Below are 17,041 nucleotides of genomic sequence, written 5' to 3'. Positions count from 1 at the left end.
CGGCCACCGCGAACACCCCACGGCTACCGCGAACACCCCACGGCCACCGCGACCACCCCACGGCCACCGCGAACACCCCACGGCCACCGCGAACACCCCACGGCCACCGTGAACACCCCACGGCCACCGCGAACACCCCACGGCTACCGCGAACACCCCACGGCCATCGCGACCACCCCACGGCCACCGCGAACACCCCACGGCCACCGCGAACACCCCCACGGCGTGAACACCCCACGGCCACCGTGAACACCTCGAGGAGAGCGCAAAGAAGATCTACCGATGCTGCCCCGATGGTCTCGCCACACCTCGCCGGAGCCTCCTTCCTTCTGCCGGATCTCGCAGCTGACACTCAGTCGACACACGACCTCCGCGGTCGGGTCTCACTGCCTCCCGTCATCACGCCGGTGGTGGTGGCAGTGACGGCGGTGGTGATGGTGACGGTGGCGGTGGTGACGGCGGTGGTGGTGGTGGTGGCGGTGGTGACGGTGGTGGTGGCGGTGGTGACGGTGGTGACAGTGGTGACAGTGGTGGTGGTGACAACGGTGGTGGTGGCAGTGGTGGTGGTGACGGTGGTGACGGCGATGGTGACGGTGGCGGTGGTGGCGCACGCCTCTAATCTGGCACTGTGTGGGGGGCGAGGGTTGGTAGATCGCACGGATGCCGTGAAGCAACCCTTCCCGTGAGCGCTGAGGTGCCAGCAGCCTGATGGAACGGGGTATTGGCCTGCTCCGTCTGTATGGGATACTGTGTTGCCCCCTCGCATGCGTGGGTTTCCTCCGGGTGGGTGCTCCAGTTTCCTCCCACGTTATAAACGCTCATGAATAACACTTTCATATGTCGAGGGCAGCAGAGCTTGGGCATCGGCTGACCGCGTGGCTGCTTCTCTCCCCGCCTGCTTCCTCATTCTTCCCGAGTCGTTCTCTCTCTCAAACGTGAGCAAATGCTGTGCGGTGCGTTACAGCTTGAAATAATCGTTCGTTCGCTCGTTGCTCAATCCGCTTGTCATGGTGAGGTTCGCGGCCAAGTTTCAATAACACTGATCAACACACTTTTTCTGGCATAAAGTATTCCAACGGTTATAAGGTCATTTTGGGGTGCTGATTCTAAATCTGGCATCAGTTTTTGTCTATCACATCAGGTTTTTGAGATATAAATTATTGCATTTTCAATAAAAACTGCAGAAGAAAAAAATTAAATAAATGTGGATATCTACATAAAATGATATTATAAACACACTATCCTAAAAATACAGTACCATATTTTAACACTAAAGCAGTCACTGACTCGCAACAACTTGCAATCATAAGTGACAGAGTTAATTTCAGGTAAAATCAATGAAAATGGGGTATGCCGATAGCATAAAATGAGATGTGGTAGAGCAAATCTGAGATCAGATTTGGAATCAGCACCCTGAGATTAGTCTAAAACAGCTGCAAAAGTCCAGGCCAGAAAAAAAAGTTTTTTTTGTTGACCAGTGTAATAATAATTTTTGTTGCTTTGAGGGAACACACCTGAAGAGGTTAACCACCGTGGAGATGGAGCGACCAGGACACAGCTGACGGGCGAAAGCGAGATGGAAGATGCGATGGCAAGATCGTGAGGGGTGGTGAAGTCATCATCATCATCCAGAAGCCATCATCCAGAAGCGGATGAATCGGAGAAAATGAATTACCACCGTGGAAATAATAATAATAATACTCATACGTTATCAATTCCCTGCGGCATTTCCTTGAGGAATGTAATGGGATTCGACGACATGTGAGAAAAAAAGTGTGATCGCGGTAAAATAGCGCAAACAATAGCAATTGTGGGGAGCGTAAATTTATTTTTTACAAATAAAACAACAGACCCAACTCTACACAATTTCCACAACCACCTTTATCCCACCCCCAAGACAAACCGTACAAACGTGAATGACACCGCTACCACCACCACCACCACCCAGATTACCCTACGAAAATAGTAAACGCATTGCAAGTTCCTTACGACCACATTTAGAACCGAAGTAGAATCAAGGCGACATCAAAATGAACCGTCAAGAAAATCGGCACCCCACATATTTATTGCAATTTTTTATTTCCGATTGAACCCAAAGCATCCCGGTGTTTTTTTTGGTTTAAGAATCGACATCATTTGGTAGTAGAAGCACATTCAAGGGGCGCGCTCCCACGCTATTGACCGTTGCCGCCGGCCCCACGACTGGAAGGTCATCAACTCAAAGGTCAGAAGCGGGTCGACCCTGCACCACTTTTGGGAGGGATGAATGGTGGATCTTCAGTGGACACGACTCGCCCCCTGCCGGGGGAACGTGGGCATTTTCGCCACGAATGGAGATGTAATAGGTTGAGCGTGGAGATAGGGGCCGTCCATAAATTACGCCACGCGATTTTGGACGATTTTTGAACCCCCCCCCCGTCGTCACACGGCGTCACAAATGTCAGACCCCCCCCCCCCCCCTAGGTGCGTGACGTAATTCATGGACGGCCCCATAGACACTTTGACTTGATCTGAACCCATCGACTCTGAACACCACAACAAAAGCATCTCCCTGGTCGAACGCCAAGTGATTATCGACAGCGTGGTCCAGATGTATTGTGACACCCCCCCCCAATCCAATTCTCTAAAACTTAATGTTTTTAAAGTAAGGTTTATTTAAAACAGAAATATAGAAATTAATATGCGAAGGCAAAAAATGGCTCAATTAATTTGGGGTCACAAGGCATCTGGACCACTCTGTCTATGCACAGCAAAGCACTTTCAGAAGCAAGATAGTGGCAGTGAAGATTCTTTAAAGAGACACTTCCATAAGCGAGTACATCTCCTTTGGAAAGTCAAAAGTGATCGACACCATCAACAGACAGGTCCTTACCACGTCCTCCACTGGCTCTGCGAGGATTTGCCGAGAGAAAAGAGAATCACCCCAGAATGTTGACCTCACTTGGTGCCACAGGGCTGGCTGGGAGTGGATCCAAACCACCTCGCTCCACGCGGCGCGCGGCCACACGAGGCCGACCGCGTCGACGCGGCCCGCAAACCACGTAGTCCATCGCTGATAGCGTCTCAGCTGCACTAGTTGGGTACTGGAAGGGGATAATTTGCCCGATCGACAAATACGAAGGAGGAGGAGACATCGTCACAGCGGTGACACTCCCGCCGCTGCTCCTGACGCGGTTATCTGGCTTGAGCACCTGGATGTGAAATTGTCGACGTTGCCTCCGCAGCTACATCAGTAGCCGCACGAGGAGAAGAAGCAGAAGGAAGAAGAAAAGGAAGAAGAGTATTTCCAATTCTGGCAACAGTGCTGCACTTGTAAGGTGAGGGCGCTGAGCCACTGCTCTCGCTGCAAGCGCCTCTTGCAGGGACGGCGGTGATCGAGCTGTGTGAGTGTATTGGTGTAAAAAAAACTTTATTCTTATTTTACAAGGTAAGGCCCACTGAGCTGTACGGCTCTTTTCAGAAGTGACTCTCACAAATGATAGCCCAATGAAGTGGCTTACCATGTGGAAATGTATTGCAGCACAAATACTCTCAATGCATGTTGATAAATGTGGAGGGAAAAACCGGAGGACGCGAAGATAAATCCACGAGACCACAGGGAGAGAAACACGCAAACTCCAAATCGACAGCAGGCGTTAGGGTCGGGATCGAACCCAGGACTTGCTGCAGACCAGGCGAGATAGTTAACATCTCCGAGCCACCGGTGTTTAAACGTTCTGTTCGGTCCTCAGTAAGGACAAGATTCCCCACCTCGGTCGTACCCTGTAGCTGGCGCTCGGTCGATCTCGGAAGAGTTGCGAGCGTCGCAATCAAAACTTCCCCACAGCTCCCTGAAGTGGAGCGGCGATTGCGCTGCGTGTCCGCGTTGAGCCTGCCGGCGGTGAGGAGGCATCACGGCGGCGAGATGCTCACTACCTCGCCTGGCGTACAGGATGTCGTAAGTTCGATCACGACCCTGACGCCTGTTGTATATTTGGAGTTTCCATGCCTTTGTCTCTCCCCGTGGTCGCGTGGATTTTTCTCCGGGTCCTCCGGTTTATTTCCCTCGACATTAACGAATAGACAATCACGCGCTTGGAGTATTCGGCTACGATCAAATGTTCACGTGACGATAAGCCACTTTGTTGAGCTAGCGTTTTGGACGGCCAGGTGGCTTCTGAAAAACAGCTCGTGGGCCTTACCTGGTAAAATAAAAAAATTTTTGGAGTTTATAGAGTGCCAGGGAGACGGCTCCATCAGTGGCGCTGGCACTGGAGGAGCGGGCGGTCGAGCGGGCGCGTGGGCGAGCGGGCGGTCGAGCGGGCGAGCGAGCCCTCACAGGGTGATGACGCGGTTTTCACGCCGCGCTCGCTCCGCCGCAAACACCAGCAGGTGGCTCTTCAGCGTCTCCCCGGGCCCCGTCAGGATGAGCGACGGCTCCTTCTTCTGTGAAGCAGACGGCATCAATCGTCAGCGTCGTCGTCATTGTCGTCAGCCGTGATTCATCCACGCGAAAGCCGTCGCCATCTCCCGCCGTCTCGCGACGTCGCCGATGCGGCTCGCTCCTGCGCCGCTAACCGATTTCATTGCCCCCGTCGTCTCTGTGTGGAGGGAGTCTTGGACGTGTTCCCACTTTGGCTCCACGTGTTCCCCCCCTGCCGCCTCTCCTTGCTATAACTCTCCATGGTCAAAATCCGTCTTGCTAATGCATCATCGCAGCTGCACTGGGGCCCATGAGCTGGGGCGACGAGAGGTGGGGAGGCGGGAGGGCGCCTTTCCATTCCTAAACCAGGGCCCATGCTCAGGGCCACATTGTAGATATTTTTTGGGGGCCCCTCATTGTATTTTATTATTGTGAGTTATATACGATGGTGAGATGTTAACTACCTCGCCTGGTATACAGGAGGTCGTGGGTTCAATCCTGACCCCAATGCCTGTGTATTTGGAGTTTGTGTGTCTCTCTCCCCATGGTCGTGTGGATCTTTCTGTGGGTCCTCCGGTTTTTCCCTCCACATTTAGAAACCTGTCCGTTTAACACGTAGGCTGTCGCGACCAATATCATTCATAATAGAGGTTCTATTTTTGGGTTAGATCGCGTAAATATATAAATGTGTCGCTAAAACCCGCCACCACCCGACACAGCCAACTAGTAAGGGTTGTCACGTAAACAGAACATGCCAATTCGTCACTAGTACAGCACACCGGTGTGTTGGAGAGCCAAGCCACAACATTTACAATCTGAGTACGACGTTACTGATTACTGAGTCAACGTACATTATGCATGTGCATTATGCGAGCCCTTTGATCTTGTTCTTCCTGTCCACTGTGTGTATTAAAATAGCTGTACCAACGGTAATCCCTCTTGAAGTATGGTGGCCTGTATAGGCATGCATTTAAACAATGTATTATTTGATCATTTGCTTCCACGCAGCACTAAGTCGGTAGCTATCCAAACTGTTAAAATAAATAATAAATACATTTTCACGGTTTTTAACGACACATTTATATATTATGCAATCTAACCCCCCATAAAACCTCCCTCTATTTAGAAACATGTGTTTAGAGTATGTGGTTGCTATAAATGTCCCCATGATAAGCCACTTCATGGAACTATCAATTGTGATAACCAGGTCGCTTCTGAAAGAGAACTACTACACAGCTCAGTGGGCCATACCTCGTGCAAATATATATACACAAAATAAATCGTATATTTATATTTAGTCTTATTGGGGGACCGCCTCAAAAATCCAAAGCCCCCTGGGATGCAGTTCCCCGAAGCCCGTGGCGTTGATGCGGCCCTGCCCCGTGGCGACGGCCCCTGGGGGAGTGCGGCGCTCACGGCCACGGCGGAGATGAAGGCGTCGACGAGGAAGAAGTCGGCGCCGCCGTGGCCGCACAGCCTCGTGGAGGCGGCGGCGCTCGCCGCGGGGTGGTGAGCCGACGACTCCGAGAGGAAGTCGTAGACCCTCACGGGGCCAGCACCCTCGCAGTGCAGCTCCCCCTGAGACGCGGAGACAACGCAGCGGTGGCTATGAGATGTTAGCTGCCTCGCCTGGTACACAGGAAGTCGCGTGACCCTGAGCCTGCTGTATATTTGGAGTTTGCGTGTCTCACTCTCTCCGTGGCGAGATGTTAGCTGCCTCGCCTGGTACACAGGAGGTCGTGTGACCCTGAGCCTGCTGTATATTTGGAGTTTGCGTGTCTCACTCTCTCCGTGGCGAGATGTTAGCTGCCTCGCCTGGTACACAGGAGGTCGTGTGACCCTGAGCCTGCTGTATATTTGGAGTTTGCGTGTCTCACTCTCTCCGTGGCGAGATGTTAGCTGCCTCGCCTGGTACACAGGAGGTCGTGGGTTCGATCCAGACACTGACGCATGTTGTATATTTGGAGTTAGCGGTGTCTCTCTCTCCCCGCGGTTGCGTGGATTTTTCTCCGGGTCCTCCGGGTTTTGTCTCCACATTTAGAATCAACATCGCGCGTTTTAGAGTATTTGGCTGCAGTAAATTTCCACGTGATAAGCCGCTTCGTTGAGCTATCATTTGTGATAGCTTCTGCAAAAGAGCTCGATAGCTCAGCGGGCCTTACCTGTTAAAAATAAAACTAGTTGACAGTTTATAGTCCGTCAGAAATGTTTTGTTTGTTCCTCTGTTTTGATCTCGACGGAAGAAGTGGAGATCATAGAGCTACCTCTAAGATCCCTTCAGGTCACGTCTGGTCCACAAAAACAAACAAAGATCCCCCGTATAGCCTCAACAGACTGTTGGGGCGAGTGCTGTTAGCGAGCACCTATGAAGGCCGGAATGGTACACGAGGGGGTGGGTGGCCAGCACCACGCCCGGCCGCGTTTGTCTCTCTCATGGCGATGTTTACACACCGCACCAGGTACTCATTTGAGGCTGAGTCGACCGAGGGGAGGCCCAGGACGGGTTCCAGTAATTGTCACTGGTGTTGGCCGTGAGCGGGAATCGAACTTGGGTCGCTTGGTTCGTAGAGCAGCGTAGCGCTGACCGCTACGCTGCCGCTCCCCTCTGGTCCACACACAGCGGAGGGCATCGCTTTCCACTCGCCTCGCATATGGGAGGAATGTCTGTCGCGTAACTGTCAAACCGATGGGCAAATTAAGTGAACGAACCAAATTGAATGTGATGCTTTTTTGTGTGCAGTCCGAGCTGAGACCACCAAATCCCTGCCCCTCCAGGCTGCGTCCTGCCTTTGAACCCAGAGACGCAGTGGCCCACCCCCCCCCCCCCCCGTGCTTGTCTGCACTGGGGAGGGGCGCACTTGAACTTGATCAGGGCAGACAAATCCACTCGTCAGCATCGTCAGCCACGATCAATCCACTTCTGGATGAAAGCCTGCACAAGCCGTCAGCATCTCTCCTGATCCACCTAACGCCTGCACTGTCCTGCAATGCAACAATCTATCGAACTATCTCCTGCGCACGAGCTGATTCCATCGCTCCATCTCCACGGTGAACGTCGGCTGCCATTCTGTCATTCGTCTCTACCGTCGCAACATCCGGTGGTCTCCCATACAAGCGCTATCCAGCCCCAACCCTGCTTACCTTCTGATATCTGATGGGACCTGGATGAATGCACACATTAATTAGAAACTTATATATTGTGTATACAGCATTCTACAATACCCTGCAGGTGCTACAGAGGGTGTACACTGAATCTAATTGGCATTGACTGGTACCAGCGGTGTCAAGATCGGCCTCTGTGGAGGAGGCTCGTGAAGGACGCTGCTACTGGCAGTAAGAGGCAGTCGCTTTCCAGCAACAACGGAGGACAGGGGAGCGATGCTCACAACAACGCTCACAACAACGAGCGGAACGGCGGGCAGCTAAAATGCAGCAATTTGGCAGCGTAGGGGGCACCAGCTGATGCGTCTGCCAGACATCTCAGTCAGTCAACCCGTGGCACTTGGGTCTGTCCCGTGACCTTTGGTCAGTGAGCCTTCGACACTTCACGCGGCCTCAAAGTGCACCTGGCCTGGCACGGGCGCCGTGGCGACGTCACCGCCACTTGGTGGTGAATGGCGGCGGCTGCTGTTGTTGTTGTTCACCAATTGTCGATGACTTTGCCGCGCAGTGGCGGCCGTGCGGTTCTGAGTCGGGTGGCTTCAAAGCGCCGCCGGGTCGACAAATTTGAGAAGGAGGGGCTCGAATTCGCAATTTCAGCCGGCCGTGATTGAAAGAGGTGTTCGAGTGCACCGCGGCGAGTTTACGGTTTCAGCCTCGCTCCCTCTCATGTAATGTTGTTTTTCACTTCGGTAATTGGGATCTCTTCCAGCGCTGAGAGCTAAAAATCACGGCCACCGCAAGGTAGACAACTTGGCACACAGTGGATCACCCGCAGCAGCAGCGCAGAGGGAACACCGCTTAACCCTTTGCCGTTGCGAGACGCCTGCAAGTTGCAGGGTGGGGGGGGTCCCGTTCACCGCTGAATCTCAGAACGCGCGAGCGGCTCGGCGTTTATTATTACACGCTTTTATTTAACTCACTCTGGCTGTTGCTGTTGTCGTATCCTCAAATATTGTAACTCAATATGGAATCGACTGCAAACTTGGTATACTTATGTCATACTGATGATAATACTATATTCTATCATTAAAAATAAAAAATAAAAAATTTAAACCATCTTTTTTATACGTTATGTTTCGCCTTGGGTCAAATTGTCCACGCTCAACTCACGTTGGCTGGAAATCACCACGGCCCATCACGCTATAGCAAGCCTCAGGGCCACTTCTTGGAGTCGTGGAGTTCTGCCATTACTCGTACGGTACATTTCATTAAAGCGTGTTTTTAAAAAAAATATTTTTAAATATTACTATTTATTTAGAGAGGCATAGCGCCGTTGTTTTTAAAGGCATTGCTACTCGCCGCAGAGAACTCTAGCGACACGACCGCACTCTAAGATAGCTGGCGCCAAACTGTGCCACGCGCCCTCCCGCGTGGCCTTTTACTTCCGATTCCGTTCCGATGACGTGCACGTACATACACACACGCAGTATACGTACGTCATCGGAAGGGAATGGAAGAACCGACGGCGTACACGCGCGTCATCGGAATGGGAAGGAGTTAAGTGTTCACGAACAACAATCATGACACTCTGATGGAGGGGCGAGGTCGTTGCCTGACTTGCTAAGATGTCCTGGCGGGCTCCAGCAGAGCATCCCTCGCCTCGTCACAGGCCTCCAGAAATTGAGATGCAACACAATTGGTCGTCAATCGTTACCAACAGCGTGCCGTTTCGTGTGCACGTGTGCAGGACCACTGTGCACGTGTGCAGGTCCACTGTGCACGTGTGCAGGTCCACTGTGCGCGTGTGCAAGATTACTGTGCACGTGTGCAGGATTACTGTGCACGTGTGCAGGACCACTGTGCACGTGTGCAGGACCACTGTGCACGTATGCAGGACCACTGTGCGCGTGTGCAGGTCCACTGTGCACGTGTGCAGGTCCACTGTGCGCGTGTGCAAGATTACTGTGCATGTGTGCAGGATTACTGTGCACGTGTGCAGGTCCACTGTGCACGTGTGCAGGATTACTGTGCACGTGTGCAGGTCCACTGTGCACGTGTGCAGGATTACTGTGCACGTATGCAGGTCCATTGTGCACGTGTGCAGGATCATTGCTGGATAAGGGCGTCGCGCGCCGTGCTGGCAGCGAAGGTCATTCGACCGTAGGGGGCCGTCCATAAATGACGTCACGAGATTTTGGACGATTTTTGACCCCCCCCCCCCCTTCGTCACATGACATCACAAAAAGTCAGACCCCCCCTCAAATATGACGTCACAAAGGTCTGCCCCCACCCCCCCCCCCAAAATAAATATAAATACATGCTTCAAATCGCTTTAAACTATTGTCATTGTAGTGCGTATTTAATGTGGCGCTGCACTCTGATGTTGTAGGAGAAAACATTTATTACAAAGTCCATTTAATTAAGTAGAACGTGTTGTCTATATTTATTTAAAGTTGCGCATTTTGATGTGACGTCACATTTCTCAAACACCCCCCCTCGTCACACATCGTCACAAATGTCTGACCCCCCCCCCCCAAGTGCGTGACGTCATTTATGGACGGCCCCGTACTTCACCGCGCTGGTCAGTGCGCGGGGTGGGTGGTGAAGGTGCGGGGCGAGCAGGAGGAAGGTGGACAACGGATTTGTATTCTGCACCGCCCTCTGGTGTGCACGTCGCCCACTGCTCCCCTCTCGTTCGCTCTGGTGGTCGCCCGCCCGCAGACTATCCAGGCTCAACGCCCGCTGAGCCTGCGAAGTCTGACGCGATGGGGGCGCGCTCCCGAGTGATTTGGTCATCGGTGACACGTCTGAATTGGTAATACATTTAAACAACAACAACAATCGCTGACGAAGACCTCGCCTATAAGATGGGCACTTACATAGCTGTCAAACCATTATGAGTGCCCTACCTTATCACAGAACAATTCAGAGCTTATTGGTCACCCCGTGCCATTATAAATCACAACTTTCATCCGACAAAGTTCCATCACAAGGGAGAGACACAAAGAAATCAACATTTTCTGTGCCCACATTGAAACGGATGTTTACCGTATGGACCTGAAAACTCAATTTCCCTGCACAAGAATACTGAGTGAGTCGTGTGGGTCGACAGCTCTGCAGTTCGACGGCATTGATTCAAGCAAACCCGACTGCTGTCGAGACACTGCAAATCGAAACCGGTCCAGAGTTTTGCTCATCTTGAATCGATGCTGGAGAGATTACGCACTCCCAGAGTGCCGTGCGGCTGATGGTTTGTGTAAAGAATAAATGCCTTTACTTTGTATGTGGGAGAGACATTGCTGAGCTACATGATTTACATTTTTCACAAAAACGCGAATGATTGTTTTGAAAGTGCCGTGACTAAGAATACGGCCCCTATTCTTGTGATTTTATAATTTACGATGTCGCAGCGGAGACGGAAGGTTTAGTCCAGTGGCAGTGACGCGCCCGTGCTGCCCAAGGTGCGATGCTGTGCGCGTGTGAAATAAATACTTTGTGGATTTGCTCTCCAACACACCGGAGTGCTGTACTCGTCACGAATTGGCACGTTCTGTTTACGTGACAAACCTTACTAATTGGCTGTGTCTGGTGGTGGCGGGTTTAACGACATATTTATATATTTACGCTACCTAACCCCAAAAAAATCTGTATTATGGATGATATTGGTCGCGAAAAGCCTCCGTGTTAAACTGACGTTCAGCATGCTGACATGCTGCAACAACTCCCACAAGAAGGTCGTGCGGCTCGATGTCTTGCGAAACAAATACTCCGAGCTGCTTTCGTAGAGAGACGGGCGCGTGAAGGAGACGTCCTTTGTGCACTCGTTAATTGCGTTGCTCGATCAACAGGGCTACCGAGGTCTCTTGCAAACGACGGGTGAATTGAAATGAAGCGGATCATAGCCGGTGTAAAAAAAAAATCGCAAATCCTGTCGGACATCGTGAGCTACCACTCGAGAACAGCAGATGTCAGCCGACACCGGGGAACGGCCGTCTCGAAACCGTCGCTTGCTGAAACAAAATAAATGACCTTGCTGCAACGTGTCACACGCGCGGTAGTTCACATCGCGTGCGCATTGTCTGATAATGTACAAATTGTCTTTGAAACTGATTGGCCGACACCAGCGACAGCCTTCTTTCGGGCCTAGTCTCACTACCAGTGTCCCACTTCCAGTGTCAGGCCAGAGAAGACGATGCTGCTATCAAAGCATTTATAGGGGGGGAGGATGTTGCTGCTGATGCTGCTGCTCTGAGTTTGATCCCAATCGAGCGATCTGCAGTGGCATTTTTCAACATTGGGATGTTTTGGTAAATGCAAGTTGAATTTGTGCGGAACGGTCCACGAGTAAGGAGTCTGTTCAAAATAAACACGCCGGTTCCTAAAGAAGTGCCCAGCACGTGCAACGAAACGTCGGACGTCGTGCCGAACAACACGCGGGTACTACCCCCTGAAAGCGCATTGGTTGAGAGCTGCGCTGACCATCGGCCACGTGAGCCTGAGTCAAAGGTCAAAGCATCCCACCCTGCTCAGTCAAGCACAGGGGTAGGGCTCGTATTCATTGGTGACCCTGAGCAGACTGTGGAAATTCCACATTGCTACGGGAAGGGGGCAAAAGTTATCCATCAGAAAACCTCCTTTGACTTTGCACAAAGATATTTAGGCTTAGTAACTTTGGCCATGCGGATGGCTGTCTTAAGATATTTACAGGCAAATTTGCCGATCAGCGATTCAACTTGCCAAATGAGTGCTACTCTGTGGAAGACTGAGAATGGTTGTTCTGTGGCTAGACTAGTCCTCGTCATGGGAACGTGGAATTTCCACCACCGTCACTGCCACTGCCCGTGTGCTCATTTAAGCAGAGAGATGTACACATCTGACCAATACGCTTTCATAGAAGTATGCCGTAACGTCTTGTAACATAATGTTCTCACAGTAAAAACAAATTTTAATCCACCGTTTTTATTACTAATTGTATGTTCACTATCAAGTCATGAGATGAATACATTTCAATTCGAGGCTCTGCAACGTGCAATGAATCACCGTGCACCGCCTCCTTCTAAAGCCACTTCACAGGGTAGTTTTATCCACGGAGCAGCATGCCGCCGTGCCACGCTCAGGAGAGGAGCGTTTTTCCGGATCGCTGATCGACTATTTCAGGAACGTGAAAGCCACAGTGAGAGGGACACTGGATGCGGGTGTTGTACCAGCTACCAGCTACCAGCTGCAGACATATTTAGCGGGACATGCCTGGCCGAAATCAAGCGCGGGTCGCGCGTCAATCGAACCAAAATGTCAAAAATCTCAAAGCCGCAATCAGCCAAATTGCATGGAAACTCGCCAAATTGTGTGAAAACCCAACTTTAATACTGCGCCGAAGACTGAGATCGTAAACATCGCCACGCTTGAGAACCCGGCTTCCTCGTCACGGAAGCCTAAAGCTGGATTTGGGATGTGGAATTTCCACCGCTGGCTGGAGCCGCCAACGGTCATTCATCCACGATGACACGTAAGACTCAATGCGCTGCACCCATCAACCCGGCGACCCAAGTTCAACTCCCGGCCACAGCTCACCCCAAGTCAAGGAGCAGAAGCCATCTCGGAAACTGCGGTCATCATCGCAGCAGCGGATTTTGTCTCGGCCATCGAACACAGACGGCTACCGCATCGCGCGCTTTCAGATGCGCTTCTGTGGCCGTCTGGAACGCTCTTCCTTCCGATATTAGGACGTCACTGGGAGCTATGCACTTTTAAACCATCTAGATTGAAAACTCATTTCTTTAGAGCTGATTTTCTGCTTAGTTTGTTGTCCATCCCCCGCACCTCCCATTAGCACGGTTGGCTACGTACGGTGCCAAAGAAGTTCAACGTACTGTATATTAATACAAGTCGTGAGTGCTATTTAAACCGGTCCTGGTTCCTCCATTCACAAACCAGCATTGACCAAACCGGCACTGGTGGTGAAGTATGGTCAAACAAACCCCTGGAAGGCATTGGGATGCCTTCATTAATCAGTGGCTTGATAAAAGGGCTGTACAGTACATTGTACCATTTCACATTACCGTATTGTTATTGTATCTTGTGACTGTAATCCACATCTAATGCTAAAGAGAGACGCTAGCTAAGCCGGTGCCACGGTGTCAAGATGTTAACTAGCTCACCTGGTATACCAGAGGTCGTGGGTTCGATCCTGACCCTGACGCCTGCTCTATATTTGGAGTCTGCGTGTCTCTCTCCCCGTGGTCGCATGGATTTATCTCCGGGTCCTCCGGTTTTCCCCTCCACATTTAGAATTAACAACATGCATTTAGAGTATTTGGTTGCTATAAATTCCCCACATTATAAGTCACTTCGTTGAGCTATTATTTGTGATAGCCAGGTCGCTTCTGAAAAAGAGCTGCTAAAATAATAATAGTTTGTACTAAATGTACTCTCACGAGGTCTCCGTACGTACGCTGCCTCTCTGTGTGCGCGTGTACGCGCTTGTGCCGTGCGGGTAGTCTAGCGCTGTGCTACGAACCTGGCGACCCGAGTTCGATTCCCGCTCACGGCCAACATCAGTGACAATTATCTGAACCGTTCCTGGGCCTCCCCTACGTCGACTCAGCCTCAAATGAGCCCCTGATGCGGTGTGTTAAAAACATCGCCACTGGGGAGACAAAGGCAACCGGGCGTGGTCCTGTCCACCCCCTCGTGTGCCGGCCTTCGTAGGTGCTCGCTAGCAGCACTTGCCCCAACAGTCTGTTGAGGCTATGAGGGGGATCTTTGTCGTGTGCCGTGCGCCGCACCTGGCGACGAGCGGGGGGTTCTGGGCGAGCGAGGAGGGGGGCGAGCGAGGAGGGGGGGCGAGCGAGGAGGGGGGGGGGGGCGAGCGAGGAGGGGGGGGGGGCGAGCGAGGAGGGGGCGGCGAGATTAGCGAGGGCTTCTTGCCTCTGCAGCGCGATCACAACGGACGGGGATTACCAGGCGGCGACATTCGTGTGACCTCCTCCGCCGGCACGCACGGTCGAGCACGCGGGGTCGTACGCCGCGTGGGAGATTTACCGGCATAGAAAGCCTTCCTTAGGCTTATCGGCAGCGTATGACGGGGGGGAGGGGGGGAGAGCCCTGAGACCACGCGGAGAAGGCAGCGGGGAATCAACGCCTCCGCGGGTCACAGCGGCCGGGTCCCAAATGCGAAACGCTTAGGGTGGGGGTCAGAGAAGGGTCACGTACACGAGTTGTCTAATCCCGCGCTGCCCCGTTCGTCAACCCTTTGGATGAAAGCCTCCCCCAGTGCCCGTGCCAGCCCGTGGCGGTCGTCTGACCCGTACCTTACCGCGCCCGTCATTGTGGTCATGATCATTTTGAGCACTCTATCATCCCAACTCGTGGACGAAGGCCTCCTCGTGCTGTTGACCCGTGGGGGTTGTTTGACCATACTTAACCACGCGCTGCTCGGTGCGGTTTGGTGAGGGCCGCCTACGGCCAGTTCGTACAGTGTACTGGCCAACCGTGTCAGCAGTGAGCGGGTAATCGAACCCGAGTCGCCGACTTCATGAGCGCAGTGCACATCGCAGTGACTGCACCACCACCGATGTGCATCACTGCACGTGCCGCCGTACACAAGACGACGTGGCGAACGGCGGGGCGCAGCGGTTGGCGCTCTGCTCTACGAATATCGGCAAACCTTGAGTTCGATTCCGGGCCACAGAATAATAATAAAACAATAATAATAATGGGCGAGTGATATCTGAACCGGTCCTTGTCGGCCCCCTTCACCCACCCGCGCTGGGCTGCACCGGCGTGATGAAGGATGGCCGGGTAACCCCCCCCCCCCAACGACGCACGTAGTGGATCGACAGAGAAAATAAACAAGGGGATGTCAATGTCTACCCACGGTAGCAATGGGCTATAAGAGGCTTGCGTCCGTTTGGGCATCGATGTCTAAGCGCCGAGGGATAATGGGAGGTAGTCCATGTCTCCACGTGACGCTGATGGGCCACTTCCTAATCGCCTTCCGATATTATGAATCCGCTGGGAGCTGTGCACTTTTAAATCATCGAGATCGAAAACTCATTTCTTGAGAACTGCTTTTTGTGTTTAGTTTGTTGTCCTTCCCCCGCACCTGTCCCATTAACACGGCTGGCGAAGAAGTTCAACATACAGCACAGTTTGTCCTTCTATAACGCCACGTGTTTTCAGGACGAGAATTGGCTATAACGCGATGAATCTATTAGGGAATATTTTTTTTTCATAACGCGGATGCAAATTGAATATAACGCGATCGAGTGAACGGAACGACGTCGCAGCGTGATTAGGGATAAGCGGTTGTGCGGCTGCCTCGGCGTAGCGTCGCACGAGGCAGCGGGATGCTGCTGGATGCTTCTAGATGCTACCCACGCGCCTCTGTCTTTGTTCAGCCTGCGTTACGCATCCCACGAGTTATCGCGGACTGTGATTTACCCGAACTTAAAAAACATAACGCGATTTTCCATAACGCGGTGTTGTTCAGGAATGCAACTACTACTGCGTTGTAGGGGAACACGACCGTACGCACGGATGTGTCACCGCAGTAGAAATTGGATGGGAGTTCCACGTTCGGTTGATATTCACAACCCACACCATCTGCACTTCCGAAACCCGACCGCTACGTGAAGCTGGCCAAGTGCGAGTTCTTGCACAGCCCTTTACTTCTGCCGCGAAACCCATTGAGAATTTGCGAAAATAAACAGGAGAAACGGAATACGCGCGTGCACCACCACACTGACGGGGAATGGGCAAGCTGGCGCTTCGCAAAGCCGCATCACTTACACCTCCGATAAGCGCGCTTGGCTACGTACGGCGCAAAATAAGTTCAACGTAAGCGCGTATGTACGTACAACGATGATGCACAGATGGGTGCCTCGCACGGTTCACAAGTCTCCAACCACGGCAGCGGTCCAGAAGGTCGCGGGGTTCAAATCCCAGTTGGGAGATTGACTCGGCAAATGATCCTACTCGGGGATTTATAGAACGGTGTCCGTTGTTTAGGAAGGCAACAGGTGTTGTGGATAAACTCGCCCCCACTCTGGCAATGTGGAGTTTCCCACACCGGCTCAGGGCCACCAATGGACGTGAGACTGGACCCAGGCTCGTTAGAACAGGCAGGCGTGTTCACTGTAGAATATGCAGAACTGCAACAGCGAGTAGCAATACAGTACTTCACGATGAAAACAAATGTTTGTCCTTTGCCCAATAGCGTTGTGCCGGCCTTCATAGGTGCTCGCTAACAGCACTTGCCCCAACAGTATGTTAAGGCTATAGGGGGATCTTTGTCTTTGTGTGTTTGTGTGCATCCGCGTCGTAACATTTGCCCACGTTTGTGTTCCCCGCCGGGTTGTGTAGTTGGTAATGTCCCTGGTCGTGTCTCGTTGTTGTTGTTTTCTGTGTTGTTGCTTTTTATGTGTTAGGTTGTTGTCCTTCCCCCCCGCACGCCCGACTAGCACGGTTGGCTACGTACGGTGCGAAAGAGGTCGAACAATACATACAACATAGATATTAGTGTAACTGTTCAGATGC

The 17,041-nt window shown here is 52.2% G+C and overlaps 1 protein-coding gene across 1 annotated transcript in view; it reads right to left on the bottom strand.

The window, feature by feature from the left end:
• Positions 1 to 2,471: 2,471 nt before the first annotated feature.
• Positions 2,472 to 17,041, bottom strand: part of LOC144942697 (putative oxidoreductase YteT) — a 244,460-nt gene continuing 229,890 nt past the window's right edge. Inside the window, exons 13-14 of the mRNA XM_078869534.1 lie at positions 5,819 to 5,980; positions 2,472 to 4,425 (exon numbers count right to left, since the gene is read on the bottom strand). Of these exons, the coding sequence (XP_078725660.1) occupies positions 4,315 to 4,425; positions 5,819 to 5,980 (273 nt within the window). The 3' untranslated portion in view covers positions 2,472 to 4,314. The remainder of the gene's footprint in view (positions 4,426 to 5,818; positions 5,981 to 17,041) is intronic.

Source organism: Lampetra fluviatilis, chromosome 28 (genome assembly GCF_964198595.1).
Source record: "Lampetra fluviatilis chromosome 28, kcLamFluv1.1, whole genome shotgun sequence".
Taxonomy (NCBI): domain Eukaryota; kingdom Metazoa; phylum Chordata; class Hyperoartia; order Petromyzontiformes; family Petromyzontidae; genus Lampetra; species Lampetra fluviatilis.
Note: the sequence above shows the minus strand (reverse complement) of the source record. Positions and strands in the feature narration are given on the sequence as shown.